The sequence below is a fragment of the Neurospora tetrasperma genome (genome assembly GCF_000213175.1).
Source record: "Neurospora tetrasperma FGSC 2508 unplaced genomic scaffold NEUTE1scaffold_81, whole genome shotgun sequence".
NCBI lineage: Eukaryota > Fungi > Ascomycota > Sordariomycetes > Sordariales > Sordariaceae > Neurospora > Neurospora tetrasperma.
Genome location: NW_009799179.1, coordinates 264,773 through 281,642, shown reverse-complemented (window position 1 = coordinate 281,642; position 16,870 = coordinate 264,773). Strand labels below are relative to the sequence as shown.

General features: G+C 47.4%; 4 protein-coding genes across 4 annotated transcripts; 1 reads left to right on the top strand and 3 right to left on the bottom strand.

The window, feature by feature from the left end:
• Positions 1 to 1,125: 1,125 nt before the first annotated feature.
• NEUTE1DRAFT_104452 (uncharacterized protein) lies at positions 1,126 to 2,476 on the bottom strand (the record flags this gene model as incomplete). Its single annotated transcript, XM_009856742.1, has 3 exons — positions 1,126 to 1,144; positions 1,216 to 2,348; positions 2,408 to 2,476. The coding sequence occupies 3 exons, from the start codon at positions 2,474 to 2,476 to the stop codon at positions 1,126 to 1,128; spliced, it is 1,221 nt and encodes a 406-aa protein (XP_009855044.1).
• Positions 2,477 to 5,654: 3,178 nt separating this feature from the next.
• On the bottom strand, positions 5,655 to 6,920 carry NEUTE1DRAFT_113480 (uncharacterized protein; the record flags this gene model as incomplete). Its single annotated transcript, XM_009856741.1, has 1 exon — positions 5,655 to 6,920. One exon carries the CDS (start codon positions 6,918 to 6,920, stop codon positions 5,655 to 5,657), a length of 1,266 nt encoding a protein of 421 aa, XP_009855043.1.
• Positions 6,921 to 10,058: 3,138 nt separating this feature from the next.
• On the bottom strand, positions 10,059 to 11,555 carry NEUTE1DRAFT_51016 (uncharacterized protein; the record flags this gene model as incomplete). The annotated part of the gene is made up of 1 exon (XM_009856650.1): positions 10,059 to 11,555. One exon carries the CDS (start codon positions 11,553 to 11,555, stop codon positions 10,059 to 10,061), a length of 1,497 nt encoding a protein of 498 aa, XP_009854952.1.
• A 2,659-nt stretch (positions 11,556 to 14,214) lies between these two features.
• Positions 14,215 to 14,701, top strand: NEUTE1DRAFT_141354 (uncharacterized protein; the record flags this gene model as incomplete). Its single annotated transcript, XM_009856740.1, has 2 exons — positions 14,215 to 14,314; positions 14,370 to 14,701. 2 exons carry the CDS (start codon positions 14,215 to 14,217, stop codon positions 14,699 to 14,701), a joined length of 432 nt encoding a protein of 143 aa, XP_009855042.1.
• Positions 14,702 to 16,870: the final 2,169 nt, after the last annotated feature.

Genomic DNA, 16,870 nt, shown 5'->3' with positions numbered 1-16,870 from the left:
AGGAACGGGCACAGAATACTTTAGGTAGATATATAACCCCTCCCTTCCGGCACTTACATCCAACAACAGCTGGTAAATGTGGCCTTATGGTGTAATGGTAGCACACGTTAGAGAAGCAACGATCCTAAGCCCAGGTAAGGCAGGCGGCCAGCGGACCAACGCGTCCGAGGTTCGATTCCCGGCAGTGGCATTCCAACACTATTTACCAGCACTACGTATTTTATTGTACTTTTTTTTTCTTTCGTTTTCACCTTCCACCCTGTTTGCTTGCTGATTCATATTCGGTGTTCCTTTTTGTCTACAGGAGTGCATTTACTAGCTTTGTACGTAAAGCAAATCGCTATTGCGACTGAAGAGGCGTGTATGTTCCCAAAGTGCGCATTCACTCGCCGCAAGTACAGACACGCACTACTTTTTTGAGTGCCGAACTTGCCACCAACCAGGTTGGGGAATTGGTACATGCGTGTCAGGACTATCACAATTCAAATTGCACCCCGATCGAGTCGGTGGAAGTGATCTGTCTGTACAACAACAAAGGCTGGACTTCTGGGGCGCTTTCCATTGGTACCTTTTCGCGAACACCGAAAGAGCCCAGCTGTGTTGGAAGTGTTTGCTTGGAGAGATTGCATTTCACATACAGTCAGGGCAGTATGATGCTGCATGTGTGTGAGAAAGGCAATTCATAGTCCGTCTTTGTCCCTAGAGGTATATTACCATTATCGACATTCCTTCAGGGATCATCCCAGGCTCCCAGAGTTTACCTCTGATGATAGACAGGAACGGAAGTGCGAGGAACGAGCGTGCTGTGCTACAAAGTACGGAAAATCAACGCTGGGTATCTTCTACGCCATAATTCCAGGTGCAAAGGACTGATAGCAATGAACTCAGGTCCGTACGAAATCCAACATGTAATCTTGACACCAACAGGGCACTGTGAGAAGCGGTGCATGCTATTTCCAGCGACAGTTTTTCCTGGAATTACCAGCCCTTTGCTCCTTTGGCCTTTCACCCTTAGGTCTAGGCCCTTTACGAGTCTTCCAAGACTCCATAGGATCCTCATGAATCATGACGGACGCAGAGTCCTGATCCTTATTAGAAGGCGTGTCGATGAGCCCAGAATCCTTTTCAATCTCTTTCTGTACCGCTGAATCAGAAAAGTTCTCCAACATATCTTCATCATTCTTGTTTTCCTTGGGTTTATGCTTCCTCTCCGACCAATGAGGTAGAAGAGCCTGTTCTCCGGCTTCGATCCGCTTGACCACCTTCATGAGGTCTTCGTGGACCGCATCGAGAGTGCCATCTCTCCGCCAAAGCGGCTTGTTTTTCTGGTAGAAGACGGCTTTCTTTCTTCTCCACGATCCTGCAGCCCTGTCTGCCAGCTTGTGCCCCCGTACACAGCATCTTGGCAGCCATTGGAGTTTGATCTCGCACCCTTCGTCGGAGATGCAGTGTGACAACCATATGATAGCACGCACCAGCGGCATGGTAAGAGCGTTGCGCAAAGATACCGGCTCGTCATCTGCAAGTGCGCGCTTATTTCGTAGCCGTCGGACACTGTCTGAGCTGTCCGTGAAAACACAAACGGAAGTACCGGAGGGAGGTCTGTGTCGTCTGACCAAGGTGAGGAAGGTTGCAAGGCCTTGAAAGATGGCGGCCAACTCTGCATGATCAATCGATAGCACGCGATAGGATCTCCAGGAACGCTTGCTAAAGTGGCCTGGTCCCAATTCGTCCTCGTCTTCCTTGGTGTGGCTCTTGGACTTGGCGTTATCGTTGTGGTTGTGGTCGAACTCGGCGCTCCCCTTTCCGTGGTAGGGGTTACGGAAAACCACACCGTAGCCGCCGTAGCCCCATGAATGGTACTCTGGTCGTCTGTGATCCTTGGTCTTTGGCTCGTAAGGCTTATGAGACCCGTCAACAAATAGGTTGAACTGTGGCTTACCATCGACCCACAGCTCAGCATTATGCGCACTTTCGGCTAACTCCTTTCCAATGATTCTTGGCGGAAGTTCACATGTGCATTTGAAGGCGCGAGTCTCATTCCGCCACAAGGGAATCCGAACGTCACCACTGGGCGAGGGTGATCTGCCTGGAAGCTTGCGGGTTGGCGTTACGTTGTCGACGCGACTTGTGCGATCGATGGACCTGCTCCTGGCCTCACCAGGCATCGCCAACCCCTGAAGTTCAGGCGGAGGTAGCGCAGGCAGTGCGCAAGAAGGGGGTCGAGGGTCGGTATGAGTCGGTCCAGAAACTGTCGGACACCTGTCGGCGACGGTATCTTTGGGATTCGCGACAGTCTTTGAGACATGTTGCGTCTGCTCGGAGGGATCTTTGACGAACTCGAGGGCCTTTCGCGGAATTTCGGGTGTATTCCCATTCAATAGAACGATTTTGGTCCCAGCTTGACGCGTTTGTAAACATTTCCATCGGCATCAGCAATGAACTCCGGGCTCCGGGCTCGCTTTGGAAGTGTCATCTCTCGAGGTTGAAGCTGGAATAGGTGGAGGACTAATGGACTGTTCTAGTTTTTGGCAGAGAAAGGGCATGATTGTGGGGAAGGAGCTGTGATGGAGAATCATTCCCCTCGATGGCGCTAATTGGACTATGGCTACTCACCTTGAATGATGTATCTTGCGACGTACGGCGCTACGAGTCCAGTGATTCCCAGAAAAGAAGAATAAATTGCTGTCGAGGTAGCAAAAATGAGGCCCAGTGATACAAATGTACCTGTTGCCACGTGGAGTTGAGGAGGACGCGAATAAAAACAGCCTGGCGCATCCCGTGAAAGGAATAACTCTAAATTTTGCAAAGAAGAAAAAAAAAAAAAAAAAAAAAACTGCCCTGGGTATCGCGGTAAAGTCCAAGAGTGCGGGGCAAGCCGGGACGGTTGACCACTTTGCCTGTTGTCGTTTCCCGTCTGCTGCCTACTACAGTAGACAAGTGTTGAAAGGTGAAGGGTCGGGAGTGAAGGAAGGCTCGATAAGAGCACGGGTCAAAGTTTCTTCCACACAAGTTGGGATGACGTACGCAAGGGCAGGCAGCAATCCCGTTCTAAATTCGCAACGGAAGGCGCGATCACAAGTAGGGCCCTTTCTCTCTCATCATCTCTCTCTCATCATCGTCGAGCGCAAATCATGTCCCTTGGTTGGTGGCCTTGGCCTCTTCTCAGAAACACCCTGTCGAGTGACATCGTGAGAAGAAAATACCAGAATCACTTACAAATCCAACGGAATACATTTGATATCGTGATGAGCTGGACAAGTGTCTTAGAAGCACAGTCAAACCTCGCCTTCGATGCAATAACCTGAAGCAGCAAAAGGTACAGCATGATATTGCGCAAGAACAAAAATGCAGCAAAGATATCAAATAGGCACCGAGGCAAGGTACTCTAGAGTAAGGCAAAGCCCTGGATAAAGGCAAAAGGACACAAAAAAGCGTGCTGGTAAATGTTGGATGCCACTGCCCGGAGTTGAACCTGGGACCTGTCGGTGGTTCGCCGACGCCTGCCTTACCTGGGCTTGGGACCGTCTACTTCTCTTGACATATGCTACCGTTACACCACGGGGCCATTTACCAGCGGAATTTTGGTTGTTGGATGCTAGTGCTTGAAGGAAGATTATATGCCCCTTGCCCTGTGCCCATATCGGAACCTGTGTCCCCATCACCTACAGTTCGCAAAAGGCATCCCTCCTGTGGCTCTTTCTTGTTTCATCGCTTCAGTCAACCTACCTAGGCAGTGCAAATCCATAGTAAAGTAGACAATCCTCGCCGATCCCAAGAATAGGAACAAGGTAAGAGCAAAAGTAAAAGCACAAACTGTTGTACTCTGGCATACTGTGGCCCAAAGCCATGTGAGAATGTCCCCGGGGGATAACGGAATTGTCCACATCGATACCGTGGCCGAGTAAGTCTTTCATGAATATAAGACCTTACATTGCGTCCGTCGTTTGCAAGAGGGTGCGAGAACGGCATTCATTATTCATACTGAAGGGGTCTCTCAATCCGAAACGTACACCCCTTCTGCCCCGTACTTAGGGTACAGCTACCCGTCCGAATACACAATCCATCAGCGGATAGGTTGAACTGGTATTCAAGTTCACCCTCGGCTTCTTCACAAGCTTCTTTGACTGTGTGGATGGCCGCATCGCGTTTTTGTCTGGTGAGATGCCTGTGGGAGATGTTGACCAACGAGGAGGTTGTTGGGTTGGTGGGCAAGTCGACCGAGAGCCAAGTTGTACTGGCTGAGCTAGCGTATACGTTGTGACTTACTGAACTCCCATGAGCGGCAGGCATTCCGCGGTGAGTCAGGAAAAACTGGAATGCACAATGAACCTACGAGCTGGCCAAGCGCCGTACAGATGCCGTACAAGGCGCCAGGGGTCTCATGAACGACAGGGAGACGGTTAATATTGAAGTCGACGGACGGATCGGCGTCGAGGAAGTAAACGTGAAGTAGCTCTGTATCGTGGAAATACTTCTCCATATCAAAGCAGGAGCCGGAATGTCGCTCCAGTCTTCGGCAGTGGAACCTTCTAGTTTAGAACTGTCAAGGTATACGCCGTAGAGTGGTGAGATTTTGACGTAGATGCGGGATAGAGGGCAGACAAGAGGCGGACAGATGACGGGAGGGCGAAGACGTAGAGAGATGCTAGATATAGGAAGAAGCAGAAAACCCTCATGTATGTGGTCAAATGGCACCTTGACCCGAGACTTCAAGTACCTCCCGATTCTTGGATTGCACTTGTCAGAGAACGGGGAGGAAGGTGGGAAGGACCGAACAAATATCCGAGGTTTCTGTCGCGAAGGACGAAGAAGCTCGTCAACTGATTATGATGGTGCAAAATCTCGAGTGGTTAGTAGCGAAAAGGAGCGAGGTCTAGATTTAAGACTTGCGAGGTAAATGGCATGGCACTGGAAGTGAATGGAGGATGGAGGGGCGGGAAAAAATGGGGAACTGAACAAGACTGAAGTACCTGTACCCCTCATATTTCGCTTTCCGTCGCTTGCTCGCCCCGCTAACCAGCGCCGAAACTGCATGCAATCCAAGGAAGGTGCCTTTGGGCTACATAAGGTACCTTAACTGGCCGTCTTTCCGTGGTTGGCTGGTTGGTGTAATAGGCAACATCCCTGAGGTGGAATGATTTCACTTCTGATTGAGGTCCTTGAGGAAGATATTGGTTCGAATCCAATACCGGGCAACCACGCTTCTTTTTTTTGCACTTTTCTGGCACGTTTTCCTTCATTGTTCTTTCTTCATTTCAATCAAAGGATCGATCTTCCTAGATTGAACCTCCTTCCTTTCATGACGATCAGGTATAACCTCTTTTTCTTTTCTTCTAGTCGTACAACCTTACATCCTTCCCTCATAACGTATGTTTATGGCCCATTATAGCTCTTGCGACTTATTTTCATAGTGTTTCTGTTCACATCACGGAGCAGGAAGGTATTACCAATGGACATTGACCGAAAGGCACAAGAGAAAGCAACGAAGAAACAAAACGATCATAATGACAGTAGTAGTACAAAACATTCCCAAAAGGCCAACACCCCAACGCCGGTTCTATGCTTTGAAGGATACCAGTAAGTATTACAACAAAATACCTCTATTTGTACAACGGATTCTGCCACAGACACAAAATGATCCCTTCACGAGGTTATCTCTCACCAAACCAATCCGGCAAAGGAAAAGGCATCGGAGGAGGGGTTACACGCTCCCGAACAATGGCGCTAATTTCTTCGTGGACCATGCCCAAGATGCCATCTCGCTCAAGCAACCGAACGTTTCGCTGATTAAAGACCTCGGGATCGACATCGCGATAATGAACACCTGCCGCATCATCAGCCAGCTCAGGACCGATTGCGCATCGCCGAGGATTCCAACGCACCTCCAAGTCGCCACCCATAATTTTCAGACGGTGAGACAACCAGACGACGGCACGGAGGATGGGCTCCGTATGTCTGAAAGAAAATCTTTCAGGCCTTTGGTTTAGGCCCCTGCGTAGCCGGTGCCAACACTCTTTCGAGTCGGTAAAGATCCGCACCTCAAACTTGGGAGCGCGGCGGTGCTTCTCCCGCAAACGAAGCGAAGTGTCGATGGATTGAGTGATGGCAGCCAGCTCAGCCTGGCTGCTGGAGTACATCTTTTGGATTGACCACGAGCAGACCTCAAATGCCTCCTGCACCTGACCATTTTCTTCATTAGCAGCGGCCCATGGATCCCGAAGCACAACCCCATAGCCGCCATTGGTACCCTCCCATGTCATCAACGGAGTCAGCTTGCTCGACCCGTCGCAGAAAATGATTATCCGCGGGACGTTGTCGACCCAGAGAGGGCCCCTGCATGCTTCTTGGGCGGAGAAACGGGCATGTTCGGGAGGCTCCAGTATCAGTCTGCCGGCAAACTCGCGCGTTTCCTGCGTCCACAGCGCAATCCGATAGTCGAGTGAGGGGGTGGGGGAGCGCGGGGATCTCTGACGCTCCTCGTAATCGCCACCGGTGAGGTCGACGACCTCGATAGCCGTCAGCTCGGGGGAAGAGCTTCGAGGAGGCTGGACAATCGGAGCCGGTTGGGGCGGAGAGTTCCTCATTACCGGCGTAGCCGGACGGACAGCGAGAAGTTCTCCGGCTTCGTTGTCGGCAAAGGGTTCTTGATGGTCGCCAGCGCTGGCGCCTGCCGCAGGGGCACGGTCATCGACATTTGCATCGCCTTGAACGTCGGGGGCAGGTAGAGGAGACTGCAAGGAGGAGGTGAGGAGGCGTTGGCGCAAAGCGGGAGGGGCGTCATCGTCTTCCGAGTCTCCGGTTAGGTCAATAACCGGGTGGCCATCGAGCTTCGGCCGCTTGGGATCCTTCCCGTCAGAACGAGGCGACGGGGTGTGACTGGGGGGCCCACGCTTGGGTTTCACCTCGCTCGAGGACATTTTTTACGATTTGTGTACCTGGATAAAACAATGTCAGCTTAACTGGCTAGTGATTTGATCAAAGCAGACTGAGCCAAGACTTACGCGTTTTTTGCTCACGAAAATGTCTGAAATCAAGAGCGCAAGAAGTCCCTTCGCCGACAGAACGTATTTTCTACGACCCAGTAACTGACGTGATGAACTCGATATGCGTTGTGAACGTTGTTGTATGCCTTGAACACTGTCCAAGACGCGTTTCAGACAACCGAGATAGAGAACAAACGTGCTATCGTGAGAATGGGGGGTTGGCGGGATCGTAACGCGTTCCCGCGGAGGCAAACTTCTGGCGAAAGGAACTCGAGGCAGGCATGCGACACCGGCAAGATAACAACAGTATGTGGCAGGCAAAAATGGCATTATTTTCGGGCAATGATAGACGTGGCGAGTTGGGATGAAATGATCACTCACTGAACGAACAATAACATGGATCTCTCCGCACATGGACATGAGACTGCGAGCCGATGACTGTCCTAGCATCCTTTGAAAGAGAGCTTGAACACGGAAAATCATGGACTTCCGGTGGTATTCTTCCTTCATCTTTCTCTCTTTTCATTGTCTTTTGGTTCCTCCATCCTTCCTTCGGCCACTCAAGGAAGGGAGGTCGTGTCTCAAATCTGCAATCTGCACCATTGCTCCTTCTTAAACAATTCATCTCTTCCAGCCAATCAACGCCCCATTTTTTTTCCGATAGGAACCTCGCATCTATTTCTTTTCCAATCAAGGTTTGCTGAAAAGACGAGCGGTTCGGGGCCTTGATTCTACATGGAATTACTTCGTAAAAAAGAAGAAAAAAAAATCTTTGACAGCCAGAAAAGGGTAGCAGCTGTAAAGCTCAAATAGCTGGCAGGAATTTTTGGTTTGTTATAGGATGAAAAGAAGAAAAAATTATGTACGCTGTAGAGGTGCAGCAGATGCTTTTTGTACGTCCACTTTGCATCTGTGCGTGTGGTCATCCATCCAGGTCACACGATCTTGGCGTGGGTACCGGGTGGGGACTTGGCCTACAAACGCATTGATGTGTGGATCAAGATCTGGAATATAAACAGAGAATAAAGTGCAAAAAAAAAGAAGCGTGGTTGCCCGGTATTGGATTCGAACCAATATCTTCCTCAAGGACCTCAATCAGAAGTGAAATCATTCCACCTCAGGGATGTTGCCTATTACACTAACCAGCCAACCACGGAAGGTTAGCCTGTTAAGGTGCTTTATGTATGTACCCCAAGGGCACCTTCTCGGGTTTGTAGGCAGGTTTGGCGCGGGGTAGCGGGGTGGGCGAACGACGGCGGGGCGGAAGGACCTCAGACCAGGCCCGGGCATAAGGGGTACCCGACCCACTAACGACTGGGAGCGACACCTCAATGGAAGGAAAGTCGACCGTATAACACACGCTTCGTCTTACATTTTCACGCCACAATACGACTCATATCTTACATTCTCTTATTGTCTTTCGTGAATGCAACGGAAAGGTTTGCTCCGAGGACACCCAAGGGAAGTCGTAACCGTTCTGACCCACAAGCCCACCTGACCCGACCATCCTAGACGCACGTACAATGTTATGTAAGGAAGGTGCATCTAGCCGCCCATGTTCATTTTGCAGTCATCGAAACGAAAATATCTTCGGGGGTATCAATTTTCTATTTATATGAGTAGTGAACAATGGAACGTTGTGCTAGCGATCAAATTTGTATTCCGCTTTCTCAACCCCTTTTTCGGCGCTCACGATGTAAACAACGGCGTCGCTTAACTCGGTGGGGCACGCCGTAGCCAAGGTGCACGACGTCTTCGTTCATTGGTTGCGCGCCCTCGCTCATTATCGATAGCGTTTGTCAGCCGCGTTCATCGCGCTTGTAGGCTTGGCAAGTGTCCCACATTCGACGACGTTCAATGTTCGCGATGGAAGTTTCCCCCGCGGTTCATCTTCTTTTCTCGGTTCCTCAACGGGAATTCACCTTCAACGAATTTGATGGCTGGCAGCGACTTGTTGGCACATATCAAACATTAAGTCGTAATGGTTGTTTGATTGTCAGGAGGATTCAAGCATCTTTCCTTCATATGCAAGGGATTAATGGAATTCCTTACACTAAGGGCGTGATCCGTAGCCTTTTTTGGACTTTTTCACCGGGAAAAAAAATACTTCAGATGAAAAGGTTGCACGGACCAATTGTATAGGCTTTTTCACCGGGTTGCTAAAATTTTGGTGGAAATGGTATTTCTAGTATTTTGACGTTGGAGTTGGGCTGGTTACATCGGCTTCAGTACTATTCTAGGGGATTCAGCGGTTGATGCAACTTACAAAACATCTTTTTTTCTATTCACCCGGTGAAAAAGTGGTTTTGGGTTCTAATTGGCTAGGAGGTTAAAAAATGGAGGTTTTCTTTTCACCGGGTTACAACGTCTTGTTCACTCGGTGAGAAGATATAAAAGTGAAAAAAAATATTTGGGACCACGATTTTCACCAGCCCTTTCACCCGGTGAAAACGCCCAAAAAAAATCGCTACGGATCACGCCCTAACAAGATTCATTTATAGGTAAATGTAACCGGAAAATCCAGAGTTTCATAGCGGAATTTAGGAAAAATTCAAGGTGATTGAAAGATACATGCATCCATTTTTCTTGATCCTTACACACGTCAACAGATGATAATGATTGTGAATATGGGCTGGTCACAATCACGCAGAAGCTCGGCTTCGTTGAACCTGACAACAGCCGGGCATAGCCGATATAAATAGGTACCCTCCGCTTGTCATCTAATAATAGGCACGAATCAACACAATCCAAAGGTTTCTTTGTCTACATGTACTACTGTCCAGAAATGAATGATTCTTCGAGCAACCAAAAAAGCCCCCTACCCTCTTAATGCATCCATGACTCCATTGCGTCTGACTCCGAACAAAAGCCCTGGGTATCATTTCTATGACCATTGAGCAGATACAGAACAACCATCGTAACAGACACGCTCGCTACAGCTCTAGCCATGACGCCAATGTCAACAGACCGAAAACGATTAGTTACACGCATACACCAGCAGGCTCTTTTGCCTACCCTAACTAGTATCGTCTAAGAGCCCAACTGAGAAGGCAAACCGGTATAGCCCGACCTTCACGGGTAATCATTGTCTTGGCAAGCACACAAAAGACAACTGGGAGTTCCATGGCCGGAGTCAGGATCGTGAATTGCGTGCTCCTCGTTGGGGTAGACAGGCAGGTTTCCCAAGTCGAAGGCGAAGGCATGGTCCTCACCATGAAGCAATCCGTCGGCGCTAGTCGCATTATCTTCGCCATTGAGCAGTCTGTCCTCTTCAACCTGCTGCATCGATGCTCCTTTCTTAACCGGAATGGCACCCCTAATCTTCTTCCTTCTCTTTGGAGTTTGCGGCTGCTTGGGCTTGGGTTGCTCCTCGGAATCAGAGTCTAGCAGAATGAAGTCACTTGTACTTCTTTGTTTGACCGTGGTCGCTCCCTTGGTCTCCTGCTGTTTCTTCGGAGGCTGTGGCTTGGGCTTGGGCTTCTGCTCAGAATCGGAGTCCAGCGGGGTGTAGTCGCTTGAACCATCAGGGGCAGTATGAGCCTCTGCACTTGTTTTCTTGACCCTTGCACGCCTTACCCTTCTCCTTTTCTTCGGTCGTTGAGGTTCCTCGTCGGTATCAGAATCCAGGAGAATGAAGTCAGTTGTACTCCTTTTTTGGGCCTTAATCGTACCCTCGACCTTCTGCTTCTTTTTCTGTGGTTGCGACTGAGACGCCAGTTTCTCTTCGGATTCAGAGTCCAGAGGGATGTAGTCGCTTGGACTGTCGAGGAGGGCAATACGTTCTGTTGTGCTCCTTTTCTTGGCCCCAGTCGCAAGCTTAATCCTCCTCTCTTTCTTCGGAGGTTGCGCCTGCTTGGGCTTGGGCTCCTCCTCAGGTTCAGGGTCCAGAACATCATAGGTTCTTGCACGCTCAATGGCGCTGACCTCCTCATGCAACTTGTCCATAATGCCGTCTCTCTCATCGCGTGGTAGATAGTTCTGGTTAAAAGCATCACCCGGATCCTTTCCCCTCCAGTTCTTCCACTTGCCGGCCATATGATCGGCCAAGCTGTGACCCAGTGTGGTGTTCCGAGGCATCCAGTTCATCTCGATGGTGCAACCGCGGTCAGAGAGGTAGTGCGACTGCCATACAATGAGACGTACAAATGGATTGGTGTGTTCTTCGAAGAATGCTTTATTCTCGCGCTTGCGCTTGAGGCTGTTGGCAAAGGTATTCGTCTCCAAGTTGAGGATGCCCCTGTCTATCCGTGCCAGGGCTGTGTCGGAATCGGTGAAGATCTTGACAGTCGATTTGTCCGGACGGTGTTGATCGTTACGCTTGATAACCTCTTCCAGTGCTTGGGCAAGGGCGGCCATCTCGACGTGGGCGGCTCCAAAGGTTCTGTGAGATAGCCAGTGCCGGATAGTAAAGTCGCCGACACTGATGCCGTCTTGCTCTTGAGATCCCGGAAGATCGATTCTGGCTATTGCTGAATCTGAAGAGCTGGTAGTGGCGGCTTTGTCGGCACCGTATGGATCACGGAAGACCACGGCGTACCCTCCGTCTTGTGTAGCATTTGGGGTTGACATGTACGAGCTTGATCCATCGCAGAAGAAGACGAACTGGGGCTGTCCATTCATCATAGGCGCGGATCTTTGCGCAGCTCGAGCCGCATTAGTGCGGCGATGGGGGCGACTACGGTCTCGATTAATGATTCCGTTGAAGGCGCGATTCTCCTCTTTCCACAGCGAGACTCGCTGGTCCGCGACAGGCGAGGGGGACCTTCGGGAGGGCAAAAGGATACTGGTTTTCGCGCTGGGCGCCTGAATTACCAGTTCGTCAACATGCCGGTCTTGCAGCGCATGTTTTTCTTCGTCTTCAATGGTGTCCGCAGCCGGCATTTCGCCCTGCAATGAGGGTGTTTCCATGGCGCTGGACGTGGGCTTCGAAATGGCGATGAGGTGGCTAAATTCGAAAGACACGGCGTTGTTGGTGGAGCGAGGCTGGAGCAAGGATAGGCAACCAGCAGGAGCGAACAAGATGAAAGCAGGTGAATGGAGCCAGAGCCTGTGGCAAAACGCAGCGAGCGGACGAAGAGGGGGCACAAGGTCTGGAGCACGGGCCACACTAGGGGCTGGAGGAACCGGTCGAAACATGAGACGGTAGACACTCCTTCCTCCAGTAACATTGCTACTGAGGTAGGGGGTAGAACCACGAGTTTGTACCTCTCCTTCACATTGTGCAGTGTATTGCCAACGTCTTGAACGGGTGCCTATGCCTATTGCACCAACGGACCGTTTGATTCCAAAGGGCGAGGAAAGAAAAGTGTATTGGCGTTGCATGTTGACATTGAAAGCTCTGTAATTTCGCCCTCTCCCAAAGAATGTGCGATCGCAAGAATGTGTGGAAGTGTATGAACCGCAGTCCAGACCATAGCCGGCCTGATATAGTCGAGTGAAACTTCGACTGACTGACAACTAAGGCTTGGAGCGAATCAATGCGCAACAACACATCATTGACATGGCGGAAGCAAGGTTCAAAGCAGACGCACAAACGACTATGCGGTGGTAAAAGCAAAATTGGGAATTCCTCAAGGCATGACTTCTGTAGGTAGTCCGCAGAGTCATCGGTCTCAGTGATAGACTTTGAAGACTCTGAAAGGAAGCAATACTGCATTCCACTTACCCTCTATCATTCTGGGTGAATATTCTGTGGAGCCGGATAGGTTGATCACTGAATCTTCCTCAGATAAACTGTCATCATTGCAACCTGAGAGGGTATGGTGTTTATCAAGAAGGACGTTGATTCACCCTAGGACAGCATTGACAAAAAGAGTAAACAGAATCCGTATAAAGGCCATAGCAGGAATTGGTTGGGAACAGGGAAACAATAACGGAGTGCTAAAGATACATAGAGATGGCGGACTTTGCCTGATGGGAGACAGAGAGACTTGGAGAAACGCATCTGATCAAAGAAAAGAAACGAATAAAGCAGAGAAAGGGCTGACAAAGCCAAGATTAGGTGGAGATGGTGAAGAAGAAGTTGGAAGGGGGAAGAAAAGGGAGAACACCCCGCATCCTGGGATGAAAATTGCATTCAGTATCCCAGGTCTGCAGTACCTAGTGGTGAGCCACTCCTGCCGCGAAAGGAAAGACCACACAGCACAGGCCCCAGCTGTCAACAAGCGGCAGGACCTGTCCTGGGACCACCTGCCTTTATAAGTACTAAAGTGTAGACCTTCTACCACGGTCCAGTAGCCTTTGTGGTAGTGCGCTGGGTCCAGAAAATGCGTGGTGTTTTCGTAGGTCTAACCCTTGCTCGTCCAGAGTTGATTCTTCGTGAGTTCGATTCCGAGCAGGGGCGAGCCGATCTTTTTGTTTCTTTTTCTTGATTTTCTACCTTAAGCACCGTCGATAGCTTTTACATTTTCCCCTTCTCTTTTCTTCGGGCCGGAAGCTGGTTCAGCTGCGAATTGCGATTTCCGGGCTGCCCAGCCGATGCATCACGATTCCATCCACGTCGGGAATACAACCTCGCTTCTTGCGCGGCATGCAATGCAAGCCTGTTAGCGTACCCTGCTGTACACACCGAAGTTAGTGGAATGCACTATCGCTTACACATCCTGAACTTTTCACATCTGCAAGTGGATCCCGGCTGTTAGTGACAACCACTGAAGCGGCCTGCACTAGGCCATCGCACTATCGCATGGTCTCATCACATACTTCAACCTGCCCATAGTGCTCCTTCCATCATCTTCTTTTCCGGCTGCACAATCTTACCCCTCTTTCTGTCCCGGCCCTGTCATATTCGCCCCTGTCTCATTTCGCTCAATTCTCTGCCTCAAAAACTTCCAAGCCGTCTCTCTTGTCCCAGACGGCAAGACACCTTCAATCTCGCACCATATTCTGCTCGGATCTGTCTTCTCGCACGCATCAACGACGAGGTGCTCGCTCCAAGACACTGAAGCAAGTTTCAAAGCCCCGGCCAGAAAACGTACCTGGCGAAGAGATCAAGAGCAATTGAGTCAACGTAAGTCATCCCGATGCTGCAATCTCCATGTGACGCGCCGGTAAGTGTCAGAGGACATGGAGCGCAAAAGGTCATCATGATAATCCTCAAACAAACCCGGCTTGTCCCTCTTGATTTTCATTGTTTCGTGTCGCTTGAAAAGTCTCTCAATTTACGCTCTCACTACCCCTTCGGTCAGCACTGCTGACAGTTCTCTTCTAGACTTTCATATAGAGTACAATGTCACCGACAAAGCGCGAACGCACGGCTTCTACCTCTCCCTCCTCTGACGGCCATATTGACAAGCGGCCTCGGGTCGAAGACGAAGATGCCTCTACAGGTGAAATGCCATCTTGTCTCGAGTTCTGGTTTCGAGCCAGACACGAATACAACAGCAAAACCGTCTTCCAATACGCTCATAGACCAGCGCCCTCCTCTTGTACCAGAAAGCGAGACCTCCGAAACGGACAGCGAGACAGCCCTGACAGAAGACTATGAGTCAGATAACCACGATAAGATTGAATATGACAGAGATTATGGAGAAATCAATGATGAGCATATGGGTGTTGTCAGTTGGGGATGGGCTGATACGCATTTTCTTCACGAGCTAAACCCTACCTCGCAAATCAGCAATGAACAAGAGGCGGATACTTCCTACTCCGATACTCGCATTTCTCTCTGGCAACAGGAGGATCGATGTTACAATCCAACCAACAAGCTTAGATAGATTGACCAATCAGGAGGGTCCCGGGGTCCCGGAACAACGGGACCACGGGGCAAGCCCGGAGTCCCGAAATATCGGGACTACGGGACCGGCTGAGAGCCAGTATATAAGACGGCCTCCCGGCCTTCGTTATTATAGCTCTCCAGCAAGTAATAGCTTCTATAATCGATTAGTACCTTTTAGCTACTACTACCATTATCTATTAATTATCCTAGCGATATACTCTTATACTTATAACGGTTCATTATACATTATTTGCTTATTAATTTGTATATTAATATTCTAGGATTTGCTACTATACCCAAAGGTTTCCTCAAATTATTAAATTTCCTCAACCCCGCCCTAACCTTCATTATATTTAGAAATCCGATTAGTAACCCCGCTACCGGAGGACCCACTAAAGCTAGACTCCCGGGTACTATAGCCGAAAACCCCGGCCCTAGAACGGACTCTATAACCGGAATTAAAAACGATAATAGCCGTAAAATTATAACTACCGAACTTTGTACCTAATAAGAAGCCGCCTAATACTTTAATACTCAAAATAAAAAGCTAGCCCCTATTAACCTTATTCCTACTATTACTAAAAATACTAGTATAGCCGAACTTCGTAAAATTATTAATAAATTAAATATAAAAGTTTTATCCGACTATACTATTTATAATAATTCCCTACTTCCTAAAATTAAATTCAACCTATCTCCTAAATTCGATAGTACTAAGAAGGAGGATTTCTAAGGATTCTTTACCTAGGTTCGTACTAACCTAAAGTTCTCTAATATTTAAAACCCTATTCAAATAATTTTATATACCGCCTCCTTCTTAATTAATAAAACTTTCGAATAGTTTTAACCTACTTAAATTAATTATTTTAAATATAGATAGCCCGATATATATCCTAAAATTATTTAAATTTTTAGTAACTTCGATTATTTCGAGGGCGTTATTAATTAAATCTTCGGACTTACTAATAAAATTTATTAAACCGAAACTAAATTAAACGAACTTCGTTAGACTAAATTAATTATATCCTACGTAACTGAATTTAAATAATTCGCGTTCTATATTAATTAGAATAACGAAGGCTTTAAATATTAGTTTTACCGAAGTTTAAAGAGTGATATTAAAAACAAACTTATTAAAGTCGATTATAAAATTAGAAGTTTCGATAAATATATAAACGAAATGTAACGAACGGCAGTCTAATCTACCTAAATAAGATAGTTGAAGGTAAGAACTATTAGAGTCGTTCGGTGAAGCTAAAGGGTTCATAATAAATATATTCGTAATACTAGTCTCAATAATAATAATTAAGTTGTATTGACTATTGTCGAACTATTTAATAATCTAAATTCTCCAATCGTCTCTTTATACTTCCCGTATTATTTATTCTATAGTTAGCTTACTTGTATTATTATAATACTGGCTTACTCTATAAGTCCAGCGTTAGTTTACTATTGTAAGCCCGGAATTAACTTACTAATATAAACCTAGAGCTAATTTATTAGTATAAGCTTAGAATTAGCTTACTAGCGTAAGTCCTATCTCTAATACTTTTTTTAACCCTGCCTTAACTTATAATTATACGAATTAGCCTTTTTAGGTTACTTATACTACTAATAGTTTAATTGGCCTATATATTTACTTTAAATTTATAATATAATACTTCCCTTCTTTAGCCGACGTCCTCAATAATTTATTAATTCTTTATTACTATAATTTATATTTTTATACGCTACGTCCTCTATTATTCTAACTATAGTAAATTATTTTTTTTCCCTTATTATTTAAGTATATCGTCCTTTCGCATTTAGAAACGTCCCTCCCGGTCGGCGTTTAAATACTAAAATTTAATTACTAATATTAAGTATTTTAGAATTATTATTATACTTTATACTTACTACGCCGATTATTATCTTCCTTACAAAAAGATTTCCGACGATAGAAAGTACATTAAATATATACAGCGGGTACGTCCTTATAAAATTATTAATACCGATATAGAATATAAGGTTCCTTCTTATTATAATTATAAATATTATTAACAATTTCTAGTAATTAATATTATTATAACCCTCGATTAGGTTTAACGAATAAAGGATAAGCTTTTTCGTTCTATTAAGAAGTATTTAAAATAGATTAATACTTAATAGAAGGGTTTAAAAATATAAA